Below are 26,802 nucleotides of genomic sequence, written 5' to 3'. Positions count from 1 at the left end.
GTGTCATCTAAGATGTTTTATTCAGCTATTAGGCTTACTGGAACCAAGGCACAAGAAATGCTGTGCATCTTAATATATTTTTTTATTATATAAATATTTATTATATAAATACTATAATAAAATATTATAATATTTAATAATATGTTTACCTATGACCAGAAAAAATACTAAAATCACTAAATCTGTATAAACCCACTCAGGTCTAAACACAATAAATAAATAACACTAAAACATTAAAACATTAAAATAGACAGAGTAATAGATTTGATCTACTAAACGTTCTTGGCTTTCAGAAGCCTGAGCAATTGCCAGGTGTAATTGGATCCGGCTCTCTGACAGACTTTGCCTTCATCCAGTGTTTTCCAGCCTCATGTTTTATTCCCAGGATCAAGAAATAATCAGAGAACATCTCTGAAAGATGAAAACGGTCAAGCCTGAACTGTCTGCATAAATGTGAATACAACGTGGCTTGACACTCATGTTTGCGGTACCTTCTGGCTCTCTCTTCCAGTTATACTGTCGTGTAGTCTAGCTGGAGTCAATGTACACTGTCCTTAACCATTGTCAATAAGAATACCTTATCATCTGTATATCCCTCCTCTCTCTGACCAACAACACATGCTCCTGAGGTACCAGTGATCCTGTCCTGTTCTTCTTTCCGGACCTACCTGATCCAATCTGATGCACTAAAATAAGTTCTCTCCATTTGATTACAACTGAGGTTCCACAGAGGAACCATATGGATGCTGCATAGGCTTGGGCTGCAATTGCATGAACAGTTGTGCATTCAGGTGTCCATCAGTGAACAGTTGATACCTTCAACAATGATAAATCGGCAATGAATCAACATTTGGGTGTTAAGTCATCTCAAGGTTTCTTCTTCATACCATCTAATGGAGGTGTTTCTTGCTATTGTCGCCACTAACTTAAACCTAAAGGGACTAATTATGAATTTAAAATGAATATTTGTAATTTACTCATCTCTGTAAAGCTGCTTTGGGACCAAAGTACTTTGTTAAAATTGCTATACGACTAAAACTGGATTGAAAAGTGAATTATTATTCATTGGAAACAGAGCAGACAAAAAGCCAATTCTTGATCATATTGGTTGGATTTAATATTGCACCACAGAAATAATAGGCATCTTGTATAAAACAGCAGTTTAAGACAATCCACGAGTAAAGCACATCAATCGAGTGTAAATTGACAATATATACATAAAAAATGAAAGCCATACAAAGTCTACGTACAAAAAGTTACATAAAAAAAACAAAAAACAATCCATAACATTAAAAACATAAAAAAATTTTTACAATTCAATAAATAAATTTAAGACCAATTCAAGCAAGTGTTAAATATTCTCCCAAGGTCCTACCTTGGAAAGTGTCTGAAATGCCTGAGTGTTTCAGTGTGTGTGAATGCCACAAGTGTAAATGTGTGAGCTCCATGATGAGCTCTCCGTGTGCAACTAAACTATGCTGTACATTCATGCGAAGAAATCCAGTAATAATACCTTTTCTATAGCTGCGAAATAACCAAACTGTGTGTTTAATACGTCATGCAAAAATAAAAATAAAAAAATGTTAAGAAAACTCTAGAAATCTGGGTACATGTAGTGCCTTTGAGTTGCTCAATACACAAGAGTATATCACTTATAACAAACACACTAAACCTGTACTATATACTGACAGCTGCGTGAAATCGTTCATGAAAGCGTAGCGAGTCCGAATCGTATTAGAGACTAATGGAAGAGTGGCTTTAAAATGGATAGAATAAATGGCATTAGTAGTGCTGAGTCAGCTTCAAAGACTGTATGAATAAAAGGACTAATTTAGGTTACTGTGTTCGTACTGCTCTAGCGTGATGTGGAGTAGCTGTAGTAGTGCTGCTCGTCGGGCCGGAAGCCATACGCCGTAGCAGGTCGCATTGGTCCCCCTGGACCTGGACCATATCTCTCTGCAACAGCACTGGAGAAAAAAAATTTGTATGAAGAGTGGAATTAGCTGATGGCACCATCAAATACTTATTTACTGACAAAGTATAGGAGTTACTACTATTGTTGAATAGTACGAGACGTCAAAATGGGAATTTTACAGGATTTTAAATGAATGCTAGCATGGTGGTGTTGCACATAGAAAGTGGCAAGTGTGTCTTATTACTGATAGGTGGCGCATGTCAAATCAATTTCTCTTCTCCTTCAGGCCTTAAAAAAAGTCTATTAATGTGTATTAGTGTATTAATGTATTAATGTGTGCAGAGCGCTGCAGATATGTTTTGCCAGTCCAACTTGTCTGTAACAGTTTCCCTTTGACCAACCAAACAGGAGACGGAAAAATGCTGACGCTATTCTGGGCCAGCTAGCTGCCCTGTGAGGCGAATTTAAAATGTGATTGGTTAAAGGAACAGAGCTAATTTTTAAGGAGACGATGGTAATTGGGCCTGCAGGACAGACTTTGCAGGCCCTGGGCAGATTGGATTGACATGTCAGCATATAGAGGCTGAAATCTGAAAAATTTAATCTCCATTTATACGTCCTGGAAGCAATGCAGCCAAGAGAAACGCTACGAAATAAAGAGAATAAACTGTTGGGAATAAATGTATACAATTTCATGGAACAAATATTAGAATTTAGGTTGTAAATGTATGTCAGCAAAGAAGGCTTTGCTGGTCCTGACAGCCCACCACTGGTAGATTGAATTAAACATTGCTTGGACCGATACAAATAGAATCCTTGCGTGTCGTTGAAGTGCTCGACCACTAGATGCCACTAAAGTACAGGTTTAAAAAGAATCCAAACGGCATGAACGGTAATGCCAAGAAAACTTCCGAAAAGAAAAACGTGCGCATAAATCAGACTGTGAAAACCTCCAACCTCCAAAACACTCTGTACTATTCCTGGGCCTTGACACTGAAACACTTTGATTTGATTTACATTAGAGAACACGTTAAACAAAAGAAAGCAAATATTATAAAGCATTTAAGGCAGATCCATAATACCGGCGTGTACTGTGACCTCTTGTCCGAGTGATTAATAACAATATTATAATAATAAATGAAGATCTAGAAAGGCAAAATGATCGACCAAGTACCCGAAAGCTTCAACGTTCACCTCTGCGTCCTCGCTCTTCACCCCCACTTCCTCGTAGCTCGGCACTTCTCTTAAAAAATATGAGCTGTTTGCTTTGCCCCTACCAGCTCCCATAATGCTGTGTTGTTCTTAGCACAAATCACTTCCGTGAGAGCACATACACGCATCAGGCGCTTTTCTTTGTAGTGACCACCTCCCGTTATTCTTCTCCCCCCTCTGTGAGAATCATAGGTATCTTGGGAAGAGTTTGATTAAGAGGCAGGTGGTGAGAATTCCAGAGAAGTGTATAGGTAAATAAACTTCACATCATTTTTGGAATCCGCCACCTTCTTTCTTCAGTCTCCTTTCCAGCTGTCTCAGGTTTCACAAGGATGTCTGGACATAGTACCTTTTCATTATGATTTACGGCGTCCGACTACTGTAAAACTCGCCTCGGCATATATGTGCAGTAAACTACTCGGGCGAGAGGATTTACTGTTGCTTTAGATCTTACGGCTGAGTACAGGAAAAAAAAGACAAAAAAACCCGGCACAAAAATCATGCCAATGTATGACCCAAACCATCATCCTGCACCGTCTCGCTCTGAGAGGACCCGGATACAAAAGGGGAACCCGTCTAATCAAGGTATGTCCTCCTGATTACAGTTCATCGTTGTTGAGGGCGATTAAATGCAACTTGTGGTCCTGAGTGCATTCTAGCAGACTGTTGACATTAAGAACAGTCCAAATCCAATATACAGTGTGGGGAAGCAGGTATTTCATTGGCTAAGGCAGTCATGAGCTTCGGGAGAAGTCAAGTGAGGAGACACAACCCGAAAGACATTACTCTAGATAGTCATGACGGATCGTGCCTCTAAAGACGTACCCACGAGCATCACGGGTCAATCATCGACGGGCCTTGTGTAATTCCAAACCAAGTGAAAAATGTGTCGAGTGCAAATTATGCCTTTGGGAAGATTCTCTCCACATTATGCGTTTCATCACTCGGCTCCTTCCCCCACGGACAGACAACAGGGGTGGAATCCGGAGCCGGACGGAAGCACACAAAAGGCTCCAGTGTTTGCAGGCAGGCCTGAGACGAAGCCCTCTTAACACGAGCCTGTTCCCTGTTCCTATCTGCTTCGCCGCTTTGATCTTGGGCCTGTCGCTACTCGGGGGTTTACTGCTCCTCTAAATCAGCACGCTATCCGCGTCGTTTCAAAATCGCTCTTGATTGGGTGACTGTAAAGTCTCTCTCCCGTGCTGCGCGGGTCTGGCCTTTTTTGTTTACAGCCCTCGCAAGAATTCGAAGGTAGCGTCATGGCCAGCCCAGGTGCAACTCGGATTACATATTGTCTAGATGACATTAAAAACCAGGCCTCTTTGCATTCTGCCGCCGGTTCGTGGGCCCGGTGTGAAACTTCTCTCGCTAGCTAGAAGTGCTTACGAATTTCCTTTTGCCTCGGGACTACCCGCTTGGGTCCTTTTCAGCCCCGTTCATCAGCTGCAACGTAGCGAGTGAAGAACCGCACTGCGATACGTGTGAACGAATAATAGCGAGCCGATTAAAGCCATTCCCGGTCTGGCGGTGCGCTCCCTGCAGGCTGGGTTTCATTATTGTGTTAACCTAGATCTCTCGGACCGCTCCGACCAAATGAAAACCAAACTCTCTGGCTGCCTAATTCCCAGTGCTCTTTCAGTGTGTTTTACAGCTATCGCTTACAAAGCGTGGTGTGGTGTGTGTGTGTGGGGGAACAAAAAAAAACAACACACTTAAGTCACTCTCCTCCTTTTTTTCTATCTGTGTGAGTCTCTTTCTCTCTCTTGCTCTCTCTCTCTCATACACATGCCCTGCCTGTCTTTAAACTCCTCCTGATTCAGTCAAGAGCTTGTTCTCTACACCTCAGCCAACAACAACAGATAAATAGCGAGCGCCTCGACGTGTCTCAGGAGCGTCAGCTAATCAAAATAACAGGCTTCTTCGTTATCCATCAAGTCGTTTGGATCGCAGTTTCTCAGGAATTGAAAGATCTTATTAGAGTGCCATCATACATACGGGGGCGTACAGTAAGTCCATAAATCAAATCGTCAGCGTGTGTTTTTTAAAGCGGGTCATGACGGCAGGAGTCGGCACGTGGGGGCTGATCTGTAAAGTGTTGGAACAGCGAACGGTTGTGTTTTTAATTTTGCCTCAACACTACAGCTATTGCTGTTGCAGGGAGTGGGGGGGCATTCAGGGAAGAAAAGGGAGAGGGGGGACGGGTGTGTGACCTGACACAGCGCTTTTGGGACGTGCTTCTAAAAACAACAGGGTGCGCTGAGGTTGGTATGAGCTTAGAAGTGAGTAATGTGCCTCAATTCAGTAATGAATGGTTTGGTGTTGAGGACGAGGTTCCCTTTTCAGTCTGGTTCCTCTTAATGTTTCTTCCTCAAGCCATCTCCGGGATTTTCTTCTCGCCACAGTCACCACTGGGTCACCCGTTAGGACAAACTTATTAATTCTTTTATCTCTGTGAAGCTTGTTTGAGACAACGTCCATTGTAAATGAATCGAACAAGTGATCGTGAAAGTATCGCTTAAAATATTAGTGTGTACCTGCCAGGGAAACCCTGTGATGCGACATAGTCTCCATTTTGAAAGTCTGTAAAGAAGTCCGGACTGATGGCGGCATTTGCAGAGATTAATCCATCTACAGAAAAAATAGGAGGCAGAACACTGTTTTCAATCATAAATCGGACCATAATTACACATTAGCGCAAGTAGATTTTAACGACACTAATTTGATTGAATTCACTAATGAAACAGTCCTTTCTTTACTCAGATATATAAAAAAAAGAATAAACTTCACCGAATTTTTTTTATATATTTAAAAATTTGCATTTGTTTTTCTGACGCACCAAGTCTCGAATTAAGCACCAAAATCCACCATGATGCACGCATCCGGCAATTAAATCTGTCCGTGTGGAAACACAGCTAAAATTTCGTCTGGTGTCCTGATGATTTGTGTAATTTGTCTTCATGCCCTATGCTGAGTCTGGTTTCAACAATAATAAAGCATCTATATATTTGTCCATGCCGATGTGGGCAATTAAGACTAAAATGTGCGATTAATTTGCAATTAACCGCGAATTAACTCATGGCAATCGTGCCGAACCGAACAATCATAACATTATAACATGAGCGGTGAAGTGAATTATGCTGATTATCTCTTCATAATGGCACCTGTTAGTGGGTGGATATATTTAATAGGCGGCAAGTGAACATTTTCTACTCAAAGTTGACGTGTTAAAAGCAGGAAAAATGGGCGAGCGTAAGGATTTAAGCGAGTTTGAAAAGGCCATAATGTTATGCCTGATCGGTGAATTACACCCATTTTGTTATGGTGCTAATAGGATTTGGGGAAGGCGGCATTATGACCTGCGCCATAGAAGAGGTCCGGCCGCTCCAGGATGTCCGCTCCTTGCAAAAAGGTCTCTCCCTCATCGCCGTACAAGAAAGGCTCCACTTCGTCCATCTGCCGATTCTCGACCATCTCCAGCCACTGAGAGTTGTGCCAGCGAAACTTTTCGTTTTGGATCTTCCTCCCCCATTCTTCATCGTACTCCTGTGCAGGAAACGAGAAAACAACCATCCTGCTTTAAATGTGGATCATAATACACAAGCTTAGGGCTATTAATGCTACTTTTAGTGTCCACATCTGCGTCGGCATGCTCAGTGCCAAACGTTTAACATGGCAGATGTTTGTGTAGGTTCTCAAAACATGGCCAAGATCCACCGAGCTCCATGCACCAAGCTCAGACGATTAATCATCCCAGCCCGAACGCCGAGGTTGGGCTCATGTGAACGGCCACCTGAGGCTCGGGGCTAAAAAAGACATATTATCACGAAACAGGCCAAACTAACATTTTTGGTCACGGTGCAAATAAATCAAGCGGGACACAGCAGGTCTGAGTTATGACAGGGAAAAGGTTTTATGGCTTGGATCATTAATTTTATTGCAGCGCGGCTCATGAGATTTCTGTCGTCCCGATAACGGTGGATATGAACCAGGATTCGGTGTGTTTTAGGACTATTTTTGTCAAACAAATTGCAATCTTGGGGTCGTAGTATGGGACTTGAAGATAAGGTCTTGCAAAAACTTTCAAACTGCCAAGCAAACCCTAGAAAACTGAACAAGAGCAGGGGCGAGTGTGTGTGGTATTGAGCAGACCTGAGTTCTGTCCTCTGTACCTATCTGAGTCTAACCAGACACCTCTGGCCTCTTTGATGTGGCTCCCAGCTTTAATAGCTCGGCCTGATCAGTTGTATAGAACACTTCCCCTGGCCTCAGAAAGAAACCTGGTATAATGGAGACCTAATTACATTAATCTGAGGCCTGGCTATAATCACTCGGCGGAGTAATGTCCACGGCAAATCCACGAGCCGACGCTGCCACAACGTAAAACTAACACGGTTGGGGATCAGGACAGGTCCGAGTTGGATAGGAACGGAAATCGAGTGATGCTAAGTCAATAAACACGTACGGCTATAATATCCAGCGTGTTGTCGCACACTTTGCAGATTTCGGCGTTCTTGTCGTGCATCAGGTCGATGAGGTAAGCAGGAGCTTCTGGGAAACGGAGTTAAGGTAAAGGAGGTAACTAAGTCTCTTGGTAGTGTGGTTTGGAAAAGAGGAAGAAAGGATACGGGTTTCCTTTATAATGACGTCCCGAGTGGCCTGGTGGAACACCATCTGGTAGAAGACGTATACGATTTGGCAAACAAATTCGTCATCCTCCTGTTGGGCTGCAAAAAAAAAAAAAAAAAAAAGAGAGATTACATTTACAGCATTTGGCAGAGACCATTAGTATCTCATTAATACAACTGAGCAGTTAAATGTTAAGGGCCTTGCTCAAGGGGCCCACTACTGGCAGCTTAGCGTTGATAGGAGTTTAACTCATGACCTTCTAAACATCTCAAAATGGATGAGTAAAATTCTAGTTAAAAAGGATCAAACAAGTTCTGAATCATGACTACAACCAACCGTTGAGTAGCTCTATAAGCGCAGGGATGATGCCCGACTTGGCTAACATGGCGGCGCAAGAGTCGTCCATCGAGACCGTGCCGATCATGATCACCACCTCCAGCATGAGGTCGTCTTCTGCCGAACCTGGAGGTCACAAAAAATGGAGAAAGCGCTTGTGTGAACTTTAATCATTTTTACATTGAAGGATCATTTCTTAAGTTCGTATCCCTGCTTGGGACCGCCTTCCCGTCTTACCGGGTTTGAGGTGGTCTTTAAGGAAGGGTACTAGGTTGTATTCTTTCAGCACCAGCTCCCAGTCCAGGTCAGGGATAGTGAGGTTCGCCAGTGTACCCAAACACTCGATCACAAATTCCTCGTCCTCGTTCTGACCGATCTGAGCGGCAAGGTCTCCTACATAATCCTGAACGAAAGAAAAAAACACTCATGTACTGTAAACAATAAAACAATGAACATCCATGTCCGTGTTGACGCTCACGATGAATAAGCTCTTGGAAGGTCCGTCGTGCTGGGAGATGTTCCGAATCATTTTCATCGTCAGCGGATCCTTCAGCTTGAACGCCCTCTTCATCAGCATCTTCAATCCGTTACCTAGAGACATTCGGAAAACAATGTGTATATACAGCTATTGGGACTAGCTATATATTGAGAAATATGCACTTTATGTCAAATGTACATGTCCTAACCTTCACAAATTAGCTGTGCATTTCTCTTATTGGCTGCCAGATTAATGCAGAATGAGATGAGTTCCGGGTCGACGCCCTCTTCCCCGCACTCAAACAGCATCTTCATGACCTGTCAGTTATATCCATATAATATCGTATCAATATTCAAGAGTTATATCGAAGCGCCTGAGATATACCTTAAAGCTCTGGCAGGACAAATTGAACGCACTCTTCGTTGACTATCTGGGCCCGAGCTCAAACTGAGCAGACATCCAGAGAGCGGCGCTAATTAGCCCCGGCCTAGACGGGCAGGAGCTTAGGATTTCCCCCCAAACAGTTCCCGATTTTAGAAGCGTATCCCGCGTGTCAGTCCTTATTAGTGCCGATGGAAAGTACATGCCCAGAACTGAACAGGAGCCCAGGGTGTGCGATGTGAAGTGAGTTTGTGTATGCGTGACGTTAACATTAAGCAGGACGGCAGGCAGTCCTGACCAAGGCTAGTCAGCTCTGAGGAGGCCATGCTGTGCAATCACCCAGCTCCGGAGGATCACATAGCAGCAGCCCCGGAGCCGTAATCACACAGCGGCTAGACTTACTGGCACCTGCCCTGCTCTTGCTTCCTCGCCACCCCAAAGTGCCTTTGTACATCCTAAAGGCAAAGCATGCATAATTTGACTACAAATCCCATGCTCCCATATCCGGACCTCGACGTCTCGCCGCGTAGCGTTTCCCTGAATGAGCTGAAATAAAACCCAGTTGTCCGCCATTCCGTAATATTCGCACATGTGGTCTCACATTTTTCTCTTTGATTTTATACTCTTACCTGAGGAATGCAGTCCGTGTAGGCGAACATGGACTTGAAGCGGTCGTCCACGCTAAGATGGTAGAGTATGCGCATGGCCAAATGCTTTTGCGCTTCATCTCCTGAAACAAGCAAAATGGATGGCATTTATTTATTTACTATGGTATTCCATTTAAAACTAGAGCCTACTGATTCATTTCAGAACCACATACTACATACATTTTAGTCGAGGAATAAAAAAGGAAGGAAGAGAAGTGAAATACAAGAGTAGAAGAAAGGAAACTAGGAACTTGCTCCTGCAAGTGTTTCTTGTACACACTTGAATCGATATACATAAAAAAAAGGGAACAGATTTGCATATTTCTAGTGGTCACACACACACACACACACACACACACACACACACACACACACACACACACACACACACACACACAGAGACAAAGTGCAGAAGGTCAGAAGTGAGGTCTCCGGCTTAATCAGAGAAAGTGAGTGTGCGCGAGAGACAGAAAGAAAGGGTGGGGGGGGTCTGGGGTGGAAAGAGGGGACCAGTCGGAGCCGGTCGCAGACCCTTCAGGCTAGGTTATCTCAGCCAATTGAAGCCAGATGTTCTTTCCGAAACCCAAAAAGAAAAGGACTCCTCCATTTAATTGGCAAAAAAAGAAGGAAGCATAAATTTTACTGCCATTAATAACTTCAAGCCATGCTGCTCCGCTACGCCAGTGAGGCCGATTGGCCTGAACATGTGCTTCTCATTAGCGAAGAGACACGCACATACACACGCACAGTAGTGCTCCGCTCGGCAGGTAGGGAGAACACAACGGCGGATCCTTTACGAGGGCTGTGGAGATCGGCCCCTATAAAAATGTTCAAAACCCTACTGGAGCCCTAGAAAAAGGAGAGGGCTGCAGGGGGGGAAAAAGCATTGTTAGAAACTAATTACGCCGTTCAGGGGCAGTTAGTGGGAGAGCCAGCAGGCTGCGCTTCAATTACAAACCACCCAGGCCTCCAAGACAGTACAGAGGGGAGGCTCGCAGGCGTCAGCCTTTTGTCCCTTCGACTTGGCCTTTTCGACAGTAAACCAGCTGCAGAGAACACGACTTTAAAGAGGGCACTCTTTCACAAGGTGGTGTGACAAAAAAAAAAAATGATGCTGTCTGGTGGAGGGACAAAGAAAAGCTGTGACCTTACATCAGTTACATCAGCAGGTCCGAAGGAGCAAAACAGAGCGGCGTATTTACTCAGGAATGAAGATCACAACGGCGATCGACAGCCCGCTCCATAACAGCAGCCGGTGCCTTCGTTTATTTCCTATAGAGGCCCTGGTCCACTTTAACACAAAGCGAAATGACGCCTTTTCGCCATGTTCTTTTTCAGTTTTCTATTCGAACACAGTTTGCTATACCAGCCCAACCTTTCTGTTTCATTCGTTTGTCCAACACAAGCTCGGCCATTACACAAGGTGGTATCAGTAAGTTTACAAGAAAGTACTTTATTTATCTACACACTATAAACACACTATCGCCTTCAAAATAGTCCCCTTTGCGCAGCAATACAGCGCTCCCACTTCTGGAACGTGTCCTGGGAGTCTTCTTTTGATCTCGGCACTGGTGTCAAAATGCGCACTTTGAGCCGGATAGGAATTTTTTGGGCAAAGGGGGAATCTGGCGAGTAGGGCGGGGGCGGAAGTCAGATCATGTGGATTGTTCTCTGACGCTTTTCATGATCTCTCGTCGTCTTCAAGTGATCTTCTCCTGCTCTCGAAGGGCCTCTTAAATACGCCTCGAACGCCTCGTTGCAGAGTCGCCGTATGTCAAATGTCCAACTGCCCAGTTTTAGCAGAATTTCACATTTAGTCCATTAGTCTCTAAACCTTTTAATGCCACCTTGTAAAAACCCAGACTCATTTGCTGGGAGGAACCTGGATGCAGGAGTTCAGTTGACATAAATGCAAAAGTGTCCAGAAACAAGTGGGCACAAAATCTTAGTCTGTGGTATTTCAACCTGATGTGTTCCTTCTTGATTGTGATCCCGTTTTCCCTTGAATCAGCTGAATGCTTCTGAAAGGTGCTGCATTGATAAACACCGCGGAGTAGAAAATATGTTCGGATCCTCGGATCACTGTTACCTCCTCCATGCGGCTCGGAGATAACCCAAGAGAGGCGGTGATGAGAGGAGGCCGAACGCTGCTTTTTATCTTATCGCCAGGGTTGTGACCTCTGCTGTGGGCTGCTGGGATTTGTGGCCTTCTCGCTCGACCAGATAAGAGATAAGAGATGAGAAGTTCATTCTATTAATCAGCCTGAGTGCCAGATGTGAGTTCAGGACGGCGCGTGTGCATTCCCCTGTACATGGCCTGGTTGGATGAATAGCCCTTTACTACGGTAAGTGCCTCTGAGTGCGAGCGATCACGTGTTCTCACGGATCTCCATAGGTAGCCAACGCTGGAACCCCCTATCCTGGAAGAACAATATTTACTCTAGGAGCGAGCTTGTTATTACAAAAAAAAAAAATTATATTACTTATGTGGGAACCATGACACCCCCCCAGGACCGTTAAAAAGACACATCAGTGGTGCCAAAGGCAACCACGCCTGGGCGCATGGATCACGCACCAATCACACGCTATATTCCTTCTCAGGAAGTGGTCAAATTAATAGCCGGACACAGACCCTAGTCGGTCAGCTTAAACACTCAACTCACGGAGGTGTTCAATGTATGCTAATGTAGTACTTTTGCTAGCTATTCTGCTCGCTATTACATTATTCAGTTCGGGGCTAAAATAGCAGGGTTGAGAAAACAATACGAGGTCATTAGAGATTTATAATGTCCTGTGCTGTAGTACTTGCAGCTGTTTCTCACGCAGTACATTCAGAGCCCCTTCCTTGACCTGACTCATAAAAATTGTACTGTAATACAAGGACTAATCAACCACAGTGTGATGGAATTGGGGGGGAGGAGGGGCGTCAAAAGTTACACGGCATTGAAACGTTTCATAGCCCCTCACCTGGAGTTGGGAGGAACGCATAGAAGCATTAATTACACAACTCATTCATGTACACGTTATTCTGTTGTCTGGGCGTGTTGATTGTAGATAAATCTGGAATGCGATGCTCAACAAGAACGTATGGGCGTGATGATCGGGTGTCCACATACATTTGGCCATATACTGTTGCTATTTTCACGCAATTCAAATTCTAACTGATTGCATGTAAAGAATTAAAACGTTTAATCATACAGTATATGACCAAAAGTTTTGGGACACCTGCCTTTTCCAGTCCAGCACAAATCTAGCTCCATAAACATATACGTGGAAGTTCTTGAGTGGGCCTCCTACACGGCGATCAACCCTACTGAACACCTTTGGGTTGAATGTAAACGCTGAATCTAAACGAGGTATTCACAAACGTTAATGATATGGACACTATATGGACAATCAATTAAGGGTATGAATATTCATGTCATGCTGATGATTCGTTTGACACACGGCGACGCTGGAGGGATTCGTTCCTGGTGTTTCGAGCGGAAGAGCATCGCCGGGAGACGTTCAGTGGACTCAACCCACGGAAATGGCAAAACCATTCGCCAACTTGTTTGCGATGATCGTCGAAGACAAATTATCTCACTTCCGCACCCATCCTGCCCGGCAGATCCGGCTCGAAGTTCGTCTTTTTGACACAGGAGGAGATACGGCTGCTTGACACGCTTCGAAAAAGAGACTCCCAGGACGCGTTCCAGAAGTAGATAAATAAAGTACTTTTTTTGTAAACAGAGCGCGTCTCAAAAACTTTTTTGATAGCACCTCGAATGTAGCTGTTAGCCACAGTGATCTATCAGCATATAATGCAATAAAAGCCGAATACATATCATGTGTCCATGTTAGAGGCATACCTAGCAGGGCGGTGAGTTTGGGCAGCAAGCCCACCTGCACCATCTTGCTGCGGAGGCCAGTGTCAAAGGAGAGGTTGAGGAGGAGACGCAGAGTGACGTTCAGCAGATCCTCGTGATCGCAAGGGACCAGCTTCGCCAATTTCTCCACCGTGTCCGTTTCAGCCTGGAATACGCACAAAAGCCAGAAAGGCAGAGGATGCAAAGTAAGTGGGTGGTGAGAATAAAAGAGAAAGAAATAGTGAAAGAGAGAGAGAATAGAAGCTAAAAATCTAAAATTCCACCTCTTTACTGCTCTGTGGAATCAGCAGCAGGCCGCCTATTTCACACTTCTACGCGTGTGCGCTAAGGTCTCGTGGTGTCGCCTTGTTAACGTGTCTGCGGGCTACTGCAGCCTCCGCCGCAGCCGCACAGGCTTGTGGAAACGTGAGAGCTATTACAGCCCTCTCGAACACTCTTCCAAACCAGCTTTCAATGCTAATGACCGTTACGCCAATGATTTATCGCTGCCAGGGTGCACGCGGAAACCATTAACAACAAAAAGAAATTGGGTCGAATTGCTAAAGCTTACATGCAAAGTCCATCAATGGGACAATGCGAGAATATTTATTCTACAGAAGAAGACTATTCTTTCAGGCAAACAGGAAATGAGATTTTCTTTTTTTTTTTTTTTTTCGTGATTTAAAAAAAAATTGGGGCGAAATGTTAAAAAACAGATTTGGGTTCAAACTTTTGATGTTCTTACAGAATAAAAGAGCATGAATCGATTCCATTGTCTATTTATTAAATCCATAACTGATCTTTATGAGAACAATTCGGTTTGAAAACTTATATAACGAACAAAAGAAAAAAAAAAGGATACAGCTCATATGGGACGGGATGATTTAAAACCACGAAACAAAAGTGTTTGTGTCTCACCATATCGTTCTTGTTCTCCAGAAAGATGCTGAGTTTCTTGAGAAAGGACACAACCAGAACAAGGAGCTCCTCGCTTTCTCGGTCCAGGGTTTTCACTAGCAGGTGCACTATATTTTTGTTCCTCATCTTCAGCTCTATGCGCCTGTCCTCAGACAGGTTCAGGAGTAGATACAGCGCCACTTTTGGAGAAAATTTTTAAATGTATATTATATGCATAAAATACGCTTGTCTTTTTTATTAAACACATCTGTACATTCAGTCCATATTGGTGTGATCGATTACCTCTTAGCAGCTGTTCCTGTTTGACCAGCAGACCGTGGTACTTCTTCAGTGCTTTCTCATACTCTTTCTTCAGGTTCTGGTTCTCGGGGTCTTCCTCCTGTTCAAGCAGTCAAGGATCTCAACATTTCAGACATAATTTCATTTGGTTTATTGAAAATTTGGAGGAGGTTCAGGGCAAAAACATAGTTTATATATCCCAGGTATACAGAGGCCATTTTTTGAACAACATGTAAACATACTGTATATACTGCCCTGCTGATAGTGATGTATACAGGGCTTTTACATGTACAGGTACTAATGTATTAGTAAAATCACTTTCAGATGATATTCACTATCAGATCTAAAATATCCAAAAAAATGAATAAAATACAGCCACAATTTTAGAAATAGTTGGGACGCTGTGGTGTAAACTGTTAATAAAAACAGAATGCGATGAAGTGCAAATCTCATAAATTCATGTTCTATTCAAAATAAAACATTAAATGTTTAAACTGAGACTATACACCACTTTAACAAAAAAGGTCATTTTGAATTTGATGACTGCCACAGGGTCACGTTTCCCACTGTGTAGCATCACATCTTCTGTCTGTAATACATCTGAGAACTGAGGAGACCGGTTGTTTTGGGAGAGGACTGTTGCCCTGTGTGTGTATGATACAGGATTCTAATTGCTCAACAGTTCCTGGTGTCCTTTGTTGTGTTTTTTGTTTTATGATGCACCAAATGGTCTAGACTGCAGTCATGCTATTATAATAGATGCATTATGCAGTTATGCGATCTCTTGATTGTAGATTTAATTTTCAATGTAAAAAGCTTTCTGGCACTACAGAGGGGGTGACGCTGCTGATTGACAAAAAAAATAAAAAGTCAGAATTGGCAAAAATAAAGTTGACATTGTGAGAAGTAATGTCAGCATTGGAAAAAATAAGGTCAGAACTGTGGTAAAGTCGGAATTGCGAGAATAAAGTCGCAATTAGGCAAACCTTTTTTTAGGGGGTGGAAATGGGCTTCCATAGATATATTTTCTATGTTCTATTGTGAAAAAAAAATAAAGATTAATGAGATTTGCAAATCATTGTGTTCTGTTTTTATTTACATTGTACAACAATCCCAATTTGCTACACTGCATGTTGCAAAACTAACCTTTACAATGTAAAACACTGCAAAATCTTACAAATCTTACACACTGGCCCCATTTATTCATGAATACTGACTCCTATACGCTTTATATGCCTGCTGACTTATACTTAGTAGGTATAGTTTTATACCTACAACATATTTTTTGTATAGTTAATCTGTTATGTGCAAACAAACATTCTTTATTCTTCTGTGGCATATTGCGAGTTCTTTGGGAACTTATGACACCAAATATCCCTTCAGGGATTAATAAAGTACTATCCATGAACCATCACCTTTGATTTTAAGAATGTACGTCACATCGGTTCAAAATGAAACATTAAAGCACCTCTGACCGACTTAACCACTTGACCCCCTGTATGACTCCCGAACAGTTAAGGATATCAGCTCTCTTCTTCTTCTGCAGCTCCTCCTGCCACAGGTCGTACCTCTTCAACTCGTGCTCCATGATGTTCATGCACAGGGCACCGATCTTGTAGTGAGTGATCAGAGCATGGAACTGGATAAAACTGGGAAAAAGGAACATTCGCTTTGGTTTGACTCCGAGTACTGGACGGTGTTCGGACATGCCAAAATAAAGTTGCAGCTAGCACCCAAAACGGTCCCCGGTCAATTATGTATGTGAACCAGATCCATTTTTGCAGCGCAGTTGAGAAACAACGAAGTGCTCTGGAGCCAAGAACAACTCCGGGGTTTGCGCACTCATCTATTCAATCCTTAGAAAATCCCCAATCATCTAATTGCTTTTGACAGTAGGCAATATTATTATTATTATTATGCAGCAATTTAGCACTGTTATTAAAAAATAATGAAAACAAGCCCCTGTAATGATGGATCATGATAATGGCTCGAACATTCAGACTAAAAAGTGCTAGCGGAGATTTTTATATCCCGCTTGATACCTGGAGAAACAAAAGAAGACGTAGATGATGGTGGTTGCCAAGTCTACACTCTGCTTCCAGTCCTCCCTCAGAACTCGGGCCAGGGCTCCCAGAGCTGTCTCTGTAGAGCAACACACACACACACACACACACACACACACACACACACACACACACACACACACACACACACACACGTGATCCAAAACTCAGTGCATAATTAAACCGCTCATTACACTTTCGAGTACTATATCATTTGTATGAATAACAAAAAGAAACGGAATCACAGATATCGAAAGACATAGGATTAGTTATAACTAGGGCAGAACGATTAATTGTATTTGCGATAACGCAATATGAAAGAAAATAGATTTTTCAACACGATTACACTCGGTTACGTCTGAGTAAAGCAGTTGGCAGGCAACACTGCACCTTGATCTGTTGTACAATGACCTCAGGCTTGAACCTGATACTGCGGAAACTATAGTGTCAAAGAGGAATGGAACGTTGTGTAGGACTGTTTTGACTTAAAAGAAAAAAAAGAACCAGCGCAGCGTCGGGTAATGGCAAAAACCTGCCTTCTACAACTAACCCGATTCAGCACTTAAAACACCACAAAGACATAAAGGAAAGTTGCACTGCTTAAACCCCAAACTGAACCATGACCGACACGTTTGAAAGCACGTCATGTGAATGTACTTTAAATATGGAAATTACATAAGCAGTAACACAAAAGGTCCCCGCTCAGTACTGCGACCAAGCCTGGGTTTTGATTAATACACTGGATACGTGGTATTGTTATACCACGTATCCAGTGTATTAATCAAAACCCAGGCTTGGTCGCCGTACTGAGCGGGGACCTTTTGTGTATCTGCGTGACATCATTTCAATCACGCAGATATTTTAGACCGGTCGCCATACTGGAGCTACACAGGAAATTCTAACGGAGAGTTGTGCTGAAAACAGCAGGGTTTTTCGCAGCTATTTGTTCTCCTTTATTTTTCTGCACTTTGTGTGTTACTTTACTGACTGGAGATCAGTAAGATAATATATTACATCATCGTTTTATTTATTTGAAGTGTTAAAGAGTGCAATCCACATGTTTACATATCATTTTCATTACAGTGACTTTGAATGATCTAAATGTGGTAAACACATCGATTTGTTGTATTTCTGCAATTTAGATTATATTGTCATAATAATTATTACATGCTTACAAGACTCACAGTTTAAACAAATTATTCAATATATTGCTGTGACTAGTTAATAAAAACCTCTTTAATATCAATTTATGGACATACTACACAATGATTCATTGTTTGTCTTTGTTGAATAACATAGAAAATTAATTATGTAAAGGTACGAAGCTGGAGCGGACATGCATGACAAATTCAAAGTGCAAGAAATGTGGGTTTGATGTTTCAAAGTAATCTAAAATTAAATCTAATGGACTGCTAATTGTAACAATACAATATGGCGATGTAGCTAAATTCTGAAAAACGGAAAAAAAATTATTTCCGACCAGAACTGAGCTCCCGTGCCAATAATCTGACAACCGTGAGCATCTACACCTTATGATAACATCAAGGTAGTTCATGTGGAATTTAGACAACGTGAAAAGAGCTTCTTTCTAACCCAGCCTTAGATACGTGCCTGCAAAGATAGGGAAGCAGCATGGTAACAAAAGGTCCACGCAACAAAAGGTCCAACAAAAAGCTACCTAAAAAACTCCATCTCCATTCAACCAATTTGGAATTCTGAGGATATCAGAAGGTTGTGAGTTTAAATACCAGCACCAACAAGTTTGGGCATCTGCCAAATCAGAAATAAAGTAAGAATTGTGGGAAATAAAGTCGTAATTGGCAAGAAACTAAGTCGAAATTGGTGAGAAACGAAGTCGGAATTGCGAGAAACGAAGTCGGATTTGTGGGAAAACAATGTAACTGGTGCTGATCTGACTGCGTGTGTTACCGTTTCTGCACTTTTTATCACGGACAGCAAGTTAGAACAAAGAGCAAAACATAAAACTGGGCAAATCTGACACAGAGACGCTTACAGGACGTATGTTTGGCATACGACGTTGCTGCAACGAGTCGTCAAGGTGTTTTGAGAGGCACGCGCACTTCAAGAGTGGAAAAAGACCTTCAACGATGATCATCGGAGAACGATACACATGATCTCACCTGATTTGGCTCGTGCGGACTTTGCCCACTTCCCGAAGATGAGATCCGGCACGAATCTGGCGCGAAACCGCCGATGGTGTTTGACACGCTTAGAAAAGAACACTTCCAGGACACGTTCTATAAGTAGCAGGAACACTGGGAGCTCTGTATTGCTGTGCAAGGGGACTATTTTGAAGGTGATGTAAACGTAGATAAATAAAGTACTTTCTTGTAAACAGAGCGAGTTTTGAAACTTTTGATACCACCTCACATGCAGATGAATGCTGGGCAGTAGAAATGGAATTGGTTTTTCACTTCTAGGGAATTGCAGACTGGAAAACTTTGTGCAGATGTATATGAAATCTGGAGGCTGCAGAAGTGATCAGGAGGGTTTTCTAAGAAGGACACACTAATATGTGTCAATGCTGAACATGCATATGGAACATAAATACGCTGAGCTGAGCTGAGCTGAATTGGAGATTCCCTAAACACAAGGGAAACGATGGATGAGGGGTTAAAGCAACAGAAAGAAAGAGTGGGTGTGAGTTACAGAGAAGAGAAGAAGGGTCAGAGGACCCAGGAGCTACGGGACGGGAGAGAAGGAGAGGTCAGGTCTCACGTGGCATGAGAAATGAGACTTCCTCTGCGGGCGGACATATGTGTCATGCTGCCCCCCCCGGGCCCCTCTCGTTTCCGTTTGACCCCGGTGCGACTTGTTAGTGCTCCGACGCCATCTCCAGACACTGTGATGCTAACGAATGCTGACAGGTTTGTGCAGGATCTAATGCGTACTGACAGAAGAGATGGACACTGGACGTCGGCTGACCGGGAAACACAGCTGGGAAACATTCGGTGAAAAGGGATAGTCTGTGTACACGTATGTGAAAGTGCGACGTCTCGTAAATGCCGCGTCGCTTCCTGATTGGTGAATTATGGTTTCAGTAGAGCACCCTATAAAAATGCGCCGGAAAGGTTTTAAAACAAGGGACACTTACAAGAGAAAACAAGAGCCGTGTTTCATTTAACACACATTTCTAATAATTAAATTGTTTGTTGGATAATAACATAATCACAGCTCCATATATAACTCTTTGCAAGACTCATCATTCAATTCTTAACCTCAATACAACTATTTACATTATTGGGTTTTAATATAATGGTTTATTCCTGAGCGCTCAATACGTTTTTTGTAACCGCCAACATTTCAACTAGAGGTCGACCGATAGTGGATTTTACAGATACCGATAGATCAGTTGGATCGTACTCGCCAATAATCGATTAATCATCCGATAGTTTTTTTTAAATGGATGAAAAAAAAACCTATAAAAAACAAATGTAAACAACACCATGTAAAATATTTATGAACTTTTTTTACAAAAATAAAACATGAAAAAAACAGTACTAAAAAAAATAATAATACAAACATGCTAATTAACATATATAATATAGCCCTCTCCTTGCAGCACGCAGTCTCACGTGTAAAAACAAAAAGCATGTGGTGTCAGTGTGGTCTCTAGATCTAAAAAGGCTAATTGATGGAGAATTGTTCGCTTGTAAATTCCACCAAAAAAAAAAAAAAAAAAACAGGAAACCACCTGCTAATGCTTTGCGTATTAGTATTGTGTATAGTGCATTTCATACAGCATGAAAAGTGCTGTAATTTCCTGCTCAAAATGTCCTGTATTTAATGCTTAGCCCTGAGAATGTAACCCTAATGTAACTATTTCCAGAAAAATATAACTGACAATTGCACCATTTCATGTGTCTGCAATCTGATGTCACGGCGTACCGTTCTGAAGCAGCTCCTCCAGGTTGTCGGGATTACGGGCCAGCTGCAGAATAAGCGTGGCTCCTCTGATCTTCTCTGGAACGTCCTCGTACAGCAGCTCCACGTAATAGTCGATGCTGTTAATATTGGCCTCCTCGTCCAGCTGCGAGATCACAAGAGAGCGCAGGTCAGAAAATCCACTAGAAATACTAGAACTAGAAATTCACTGTCAGAGGTTAGAAATGAGAAACTGTGATGCTCTTGAGAGTTCAGAGGTTTTGGTCATTCGTTTAATATGTCCATTTAGTGAACTTCATGAGCAAAATAAAGCTTTCATACTCAATTAAAGTCATATACAATTACGATGTTATTTTTAATCTATTTTCTATTCGAAGTGTGCCAGAAAAACCCCTGCACAATGTGACACTATGCCACCACCCCTATGCTTCACAGTCGGGATGTTGTTCTGGTCAAAAGCCTGTCTTTTTCCGTTTCATTACAGTCAGACAGTTATATTTTCGTTTCATCTGACAGAGAATGCTCCTCCGAAAGACTGGCGATGACATGTAAACTTCAGCCTGGGATTTTATTTTTCATTCAGCCATGGTGAAGGAGAACTTTCTACACAGATGCTTTTACCAGGTCCATTGTTCTTCTTTGGGAGTTCATTTAAAACAAAAGTCCCCAACCACCAGGCTGCAGATGGGTACCAGACTATGGCCTTATTTAGTACGTACGAGGCCTATGTATTTAGATTTTATCGACTTTCGTGGTCTGCAGGGTATTTTAATTTTAAAAACGACCCCTTCTGCCTATGCCAACGTCCTGCTCTTGTTTCAATCAGAGTTTACAGTATGAATCAATAATATTAACTGTGCGGAAAAATGACTGGTCTGTGGGGCAAAAAAAAGATTAAGAAACCCTTAATTGAAACATGCAGATCCTCATTTGTTCATAACTAGAATTGAATTTATGTCTGTGTGGTTTTAAGAATTTATAGTTACTTATAGATAATTTTTTTTAACAAAGTCCACCCAGGGAAGTGGCTCTGGGTTACTAATCAGAAGGTCGGAGGTTCAAGCCTTAGTATCGCTAAGCTTCCGCTAATGGGCCTTGAGCACTTCCCTTAACCCTCTGTGCATAATGGCTAATTCTGCACTCTGACCCCCTATTATCGTTAGGATATGCCAAGAAAGATTTTCACTGTGCTGTAATGTTTATGTATAATGTATATAATGTACATTCTTCTGAAAAATCACAAATTCTTTGTCTGAGCTAAGGTCAGTTTTAGCTGGGGTATTAAAGGCAAAAAAAAGGCTAAATAAAGGTCCTTTTATAGCCACAGGTGATTCTGACAATATCTGAGCAATTCTGAATGAATGGCGAATGAGAGGCTTCTAAGATCATACAATTACTGAAATCTTCCAGACGGTTTAAAGTGTTGATGCACTGCGATTCTGATATATTACATTAAAAGCTGAAATACATTTGTCTCAAATTAAAAGGAAATGCCCTTCTGGACAAACTGTACAAAAAAATAATGAAAGCAAATATAGAAAACTCCATACGCATTTAAACATAACTGCTATACCTCCATGCCTTCGAACGGAGCAGGATCTCTTGGCTTTATCTGCTTCTTCTCGGTTTTTCCTAGAGATTAGAAACCACAAACATTCAGTTTATTGTAATCAAACCAAACGCCAACGCTCACATTAGCTAGTCTTCTGGATATAACGGGAATATACTCTAACCGCACGCGTTCCTTCCTACCTGTAGGTGACTTGCGGTTTTGAAGGTAGAAGAGCAGACGCTCCACTTCTGGGAGCTTGGATGGTGAAATGAGCCTGCATTCCTCCACCACCTTTCGTGCTAACAACCCAATATCCGTGCTGGCATTAAGGCTTTTTAGACGAACACTGAGAAGAGGAACGTTTGCGTTTATTTAATACGGTGGAGCAAAAAAGACAGACTGCAGGAATGGAGTCGTGTCAAATCAACCAAAGCACTTTTCCAACACTGGTGTCCCAGATTTTGTCCCCATTTGTAAAACAATTTGCCCTCAAACAACTTTTACGTAATAAAGAGGGAGCAGAAGATGAAAAAGGAATATGAAGGTTTTATGGAGAAAATGTACCGTAATTTCCGGACTATAAAGCGCACCCAAATATAAGCCACACCCTCTGAATTTTACAAAGATTTTTATTTTGAACATAAATAAGCCGCACCTGTCTACACTGAAACTAATGAACTTTACACAGGCTTTAACGAAAGACAGGGTCTGTTACACGGCTTGTATCTAAACAGTAGCCTACCAAGAAAGTCAGGGTTCAGTTTTTTATTTTGAAGCTTGTGAAACCGGGAAAAACCCCGGAAAAATCCACATATTAGCGGCTTCGTTGTTTAAGCCGCAGGGTTCAAAGCGTTGCAAAAAGTAGCGGCTTATAGTCCGGAAAATACGGTACATGCCTTTATGGCCCCCTGATAACTTCATCTCTGTCGGTGTTGCCATGTAGAATTGAAATTATTACAGACATGCCAAGTTTGAGAACATATTCAGACTCTACATCAAAAAGTTTAAAACTCTACCAAATGTCATGTTCATAACATTAATATTTTCTGGGTTATCAAAAAAAGAAAAGAAAATTACAGCGCATCCGGAAAGTATTCACAGCGTTTCACTTTTTCCTCATTTTGTTATGTTACAGTCTTATTCCAAAATGGATTCAATTCATTATTGTGCTCAAAATTCTACAAACAAAACCCCATAATGACAACATGAAGGTGGTGTGTTTTATCAATTGCAAATTGCTAAAAGAAATAATAATAAAAAGATCACATGTACATAAATATTCACAGTCTTTGCTCAATACTTTGTTGAAGCACCTTTGTCACCAATTACAGCTAAAGTCTTTTTGTGTTTGATGCTACAAGTATGACACCTATTTTTGGGCAGTTCCTCCCATTCCTCTTTGCAGAATCTCTCAAGCTCCATCAGGTTGGATAGGGATGTCTGTGCACAGCCCTTTTCAGATCTCCCCAGAGATGTTCAATCGGGTTCAAGTCTGGGCTTTGACTGGGTCACTCGAGGACATTCACAGAGTCGTCCCGTAGCCACTCCTTTGTTGTCTTGGCTGTGTGCTTAGGGTCGTTGTACTGTTGGAAGATGAACCGTCACCCCAGTCTGAGGTCCAGAGCGCTCTGGAGCAGGTTTTCATCAAGGAGGTCTCTGTACATTGCTGCATTGATCTTTCTATTGATCATGACTAGTCCCCCAGTTCCTGCTGCTGAAAGACATCCCCACAGCATGATGCTGCCATCACCATGCTTTACTGAAGAGATGGTATTGGCCAGGTGATATGCGATGCCTGGTTTCCTCCAGACATGACGCTTGGCATTGAAAAATGTTTCTTCTAATGGTCTGAGAGTCCTTCAGGTGCCTTCTGGCAAACTCCACACAGAGTCGTGCCTTTTACTGAGGAGTGGCTTCCTTCTGACCACTCGACCATACAGACCTGATTGGTGGAGTGCTGCAGAGATGGTTGTTCTTCTGGAAGGTTCTCCTCTCTCCACAAAGAAACGCTGGGGCCCTTTCAGAGTGACCATTGGGTTCTTGATCACCTACCTGACTAAGGCTAATCTTTCCCGATCACTCAGTTTGGCTGGGCAGCTTCGCTGTAGGAAGAGTCCTGGTGTTTCGAAACTTCTTCCATTTACAGATGATGAAGGCCACTGTGCTGATTGGGACCTTCAATGCAACAGAAATTCTTCTGTACCCTTCCCCAGATCTGTGCCTCGATACAATCCTGCCTCGGAGGTCTACATACAATTGCTTGACTTCTTGCTTTGTGCTCTGACAATTATGGGACCTTGTACAGACACGTGTGTGAATTTCCAAATCATGTCCAATCAACTGAATTTACTACAGGTGGACTCTATTCGAGTTGTCGAAACATGATCAGTGGAATCAGGATGCATCCGAGTTCAATTTTGAGTGTCATGGCAAAGGCTGTAAATATTTATGTACATGTGATTTTTTTATTTGTAATACCACCAAGATGGCGGCGCGTGCACAATGCGAGGCCCAGCGTCTCTCCAGATTTTGCGATTTAGCAGCAATTTCTCCATCAACAGCAAGTTTATTCACGCAGAACAGGCTTGCACACATCTCATACAGCCGAGAAGCATTACTAGACATCGGCAATACTCACAGACACGGACTTTCAACGGACTTTGAACTCCCTCGGGAAATTGTCCGAACACCGCGGACCGCTGATCCAGCTCGGCCGACAGCGAGACCACAGCGCCGGCGGCTAGACCGTAAACAAAGGAGGGGGAAGCGAGGCGGCATCAGGGCTAAGCTAAGGCTAAACCCGCATCAACCATCGATTCCAAGCGTCTTCCTTGCCAATGTACGGTCTCTTGCTAATAAAATGGATGAGCTGCTGCTCCGGATATCATCACACAAACGGATTAAGGAATGTAATGTCATGATTTTCACGGAAACATGGCTCAACAACAACATTCCCAGCAGCGCCATTGAGCTCGGGGGTCGCAGTGTTTTTCGGGCGGACAGGACGGCAGAGGACTCTGGTAAACGCAGAGGTGGAGGTCTGTGCATTTATGTTAACAACTCATGGTGCACGGACTCTACTGTTACTGAAAGTCATTGCTCTGTTCATTTAGAGTATTTGATGATTAAGTGCAGACCCTTTTATTTACCGAGAGAATTCTCAGCCATTGTTGTGACTGCTGTGTACATTCCACGGATGCTAATGCTAAGCTAGCTATGGAGGAACTGCATGCAGCTATCAGCAAACAGCAGTCTGCACATCCTGAAGGAGCTATCATTGTCACTGGAGATTTCAACCACTCCAACCTGAAATCTGTTTTACCAAAATTTCACCGCAATGTCTCCTGCTCTACTAGAGGACAAAACACTGGACCAGGTATACACAAACATACCTGGGGCATACAGCCATTCCCTCCCCACCTGGGTCAGTCTGATCACCTCTCTTTGTTCATGCTACCCAAATACACACCACTGATCAAACGTGTGAAACCAGCTGTGAGGACAGTAAAGGTATGGCCAGAGGGGGCCATTTCTTCTCTACAACAACAGTTTCAGGATACTGACTGGAACATGTTCGCTTCACAGGCCACACTGGACTCTCACACAGACATGGACAGTTACACATCATCTGTTTTGGACCATATTAACACGTGCATTGACAATGTCACTACTGTCAAACACGTGAAATGCTTTCCTAACCAGAAGCCGTGGATGAACTCTGAAGTCCGTCTCCTGTTGAAAGCAAGAGATGCTGCCTTTAAATCTGGCAGTGCGGAGGACTACAACAGAGCCAGGTCCAACCTGAAAAGGGGCATCAGGAAAGCAAAGCTCACATTTAAACGCCACATAAAAGAGCACTTCCACAACTCTGACCCCAGACGCATGTGGAAAGGCATCCAGTCAATCACGGACTACAAACCCACAGCTCAACCAACCAGTAGTGCCTTCCAACCGAACAAACTTAATCACTTTTTTGCTCGTTTTGACCAAAGCACAGGACATTTTACACCAACCACGGACTCTGCTACTGCTTACAGCCCACTTTCAATCTCAACAACGGACGTCTATTCAGTGTTCAGCAGAGTGGATGCACGAAGGCAGCTGGCCCGGACAGCATACCGACGTGTTCTCAGAGCATGCGCTGGACAACTGGCACAGGTTTTTACTGACATTTTCAACCTGTCACTGGCCCAAGCCATGGTACCTACATGCCTGAAGACCACTACTATCATACCAGTGCCTAAGCACTCAGCTGCTAAATGCCTGAATGACTTTCGCCCGGTTGCACTCACCCCATTGCTATGAAGTGCTTTGAGAAACTGGTCCTGAATCACCTCACTGCGGGCCTACCACCTACACTGGACCCATACCAGTTTGCCTATCGCCCGAACAGGTCAACAGAGGATGCAGTTTCCACAGCTCTTCATTCTGCTCTCACCCACCTGGATAAAAGCAACACGTACATCAGAATGCTGTTCATTGACTTTAGCTCTGCGTTCAATACAGTCCTCCCCACTGTACTGATCACTAAGCTCAGTGAACTGGGTATCTGCACCTCCACTTGCAGATGGATTCTGGACTTTCTCACCAACAGACCTCAATCTGTCAGGTTGGGAAACCAGGTATCCTCAACCCTAATTC

General features: G+C 42.9%; 1 protein-coding gene across 1 annotated transcript in view; it reads right to left on the bottom strand.

The window, feature by feature from the left end:
* Nucleotides 1–1,092: 1,092 nt before the first annotated feature.
* kifap3a (kinesin-associated protein 3a) overlaps nt 1,093–26,802 on the bottom strand; it is a 29,420-nt gene continuing 3,710 nt past the window's right edge. Inside the window, exons 3-20 of the mRNA XM_046836376.1 lie at nt 22,362–22,507; nt 22,183–22,241; nt 20,613–20,754; nt 16,683–16,782; nt 16,165–16,289; nt 14,644–14,742; nt 14,362–14,540; nt 13,447–13,609; nt 9,578–9,678; nt 8,776–8,884; nt 8,568–8,680; nt 8,327–8,492; nt 8,090–8,215; nt 7,753–7,851; nt 7,590–7,675; nt 6,484–6,670; nt 5,662–5,755; nt 1,093–1,967 (exon numbers count right to left, since the gene is read on the bottom strand). Coding sequence (XP_046692332.1) covers nt 1,856–1,967; nt 5,662–5,755; nt 6,484–6,670; nt 7,590–7,675; nt 7,753–7,851; nt 8,090–8,215; nt 8,327–8,492; nt 8,568–8,680; nt 8,776–8,884; nt 9,578–9,678; nt 13,447–13,609; nt 14,362–14,540; nt 14,644–14,742; nt 16,165–16,289; nt 16,683–16,782; nt 20,613–20,754; nt 22,183–22,241; nt 22,362–22,507 — 2,206 coding nt within the window. The 3' untranslated portion in view covers nt 1,093–1,855. The remainder of the gene's footprint in view (nt 1,968–5,661; nt 5,756–6,483; nt 6,671–7,589; nt 7,676–7,752; nt 7,852–8,089; nt 8,216–8,326; nt 8,493–8,567; nt 8,681–8,775; nt 8,885–9,577; nt 9,679–13,446; nt 13,610–14,361; nt 14,541–14,643; nt 14,743–16,164; nt 16,290–16,682; nt 16,783–20,612; nt 20,755–22,182; nt 22,242–22,361; nt 22,508–26,802) is intronic.

Source organism: Silurus meridionalis, chromosome 23 (genome assembly GCF_014805685.1).
Source record: "Silurus meridionalis isolate SWU-2019-XX chromosome 23, ASM1480568v1, whole genome shotgun sequence".
NCBI lineage: Eukaryota > Metazoa > Chordata > Actinopteri > Siluriformes > Siluridae > Silurus > Silurus meridionalis.
Note: the sequence above shows the minus strand (reverse complement) of the source record. Positions and strands in the feature narration are given on the sequence as shown.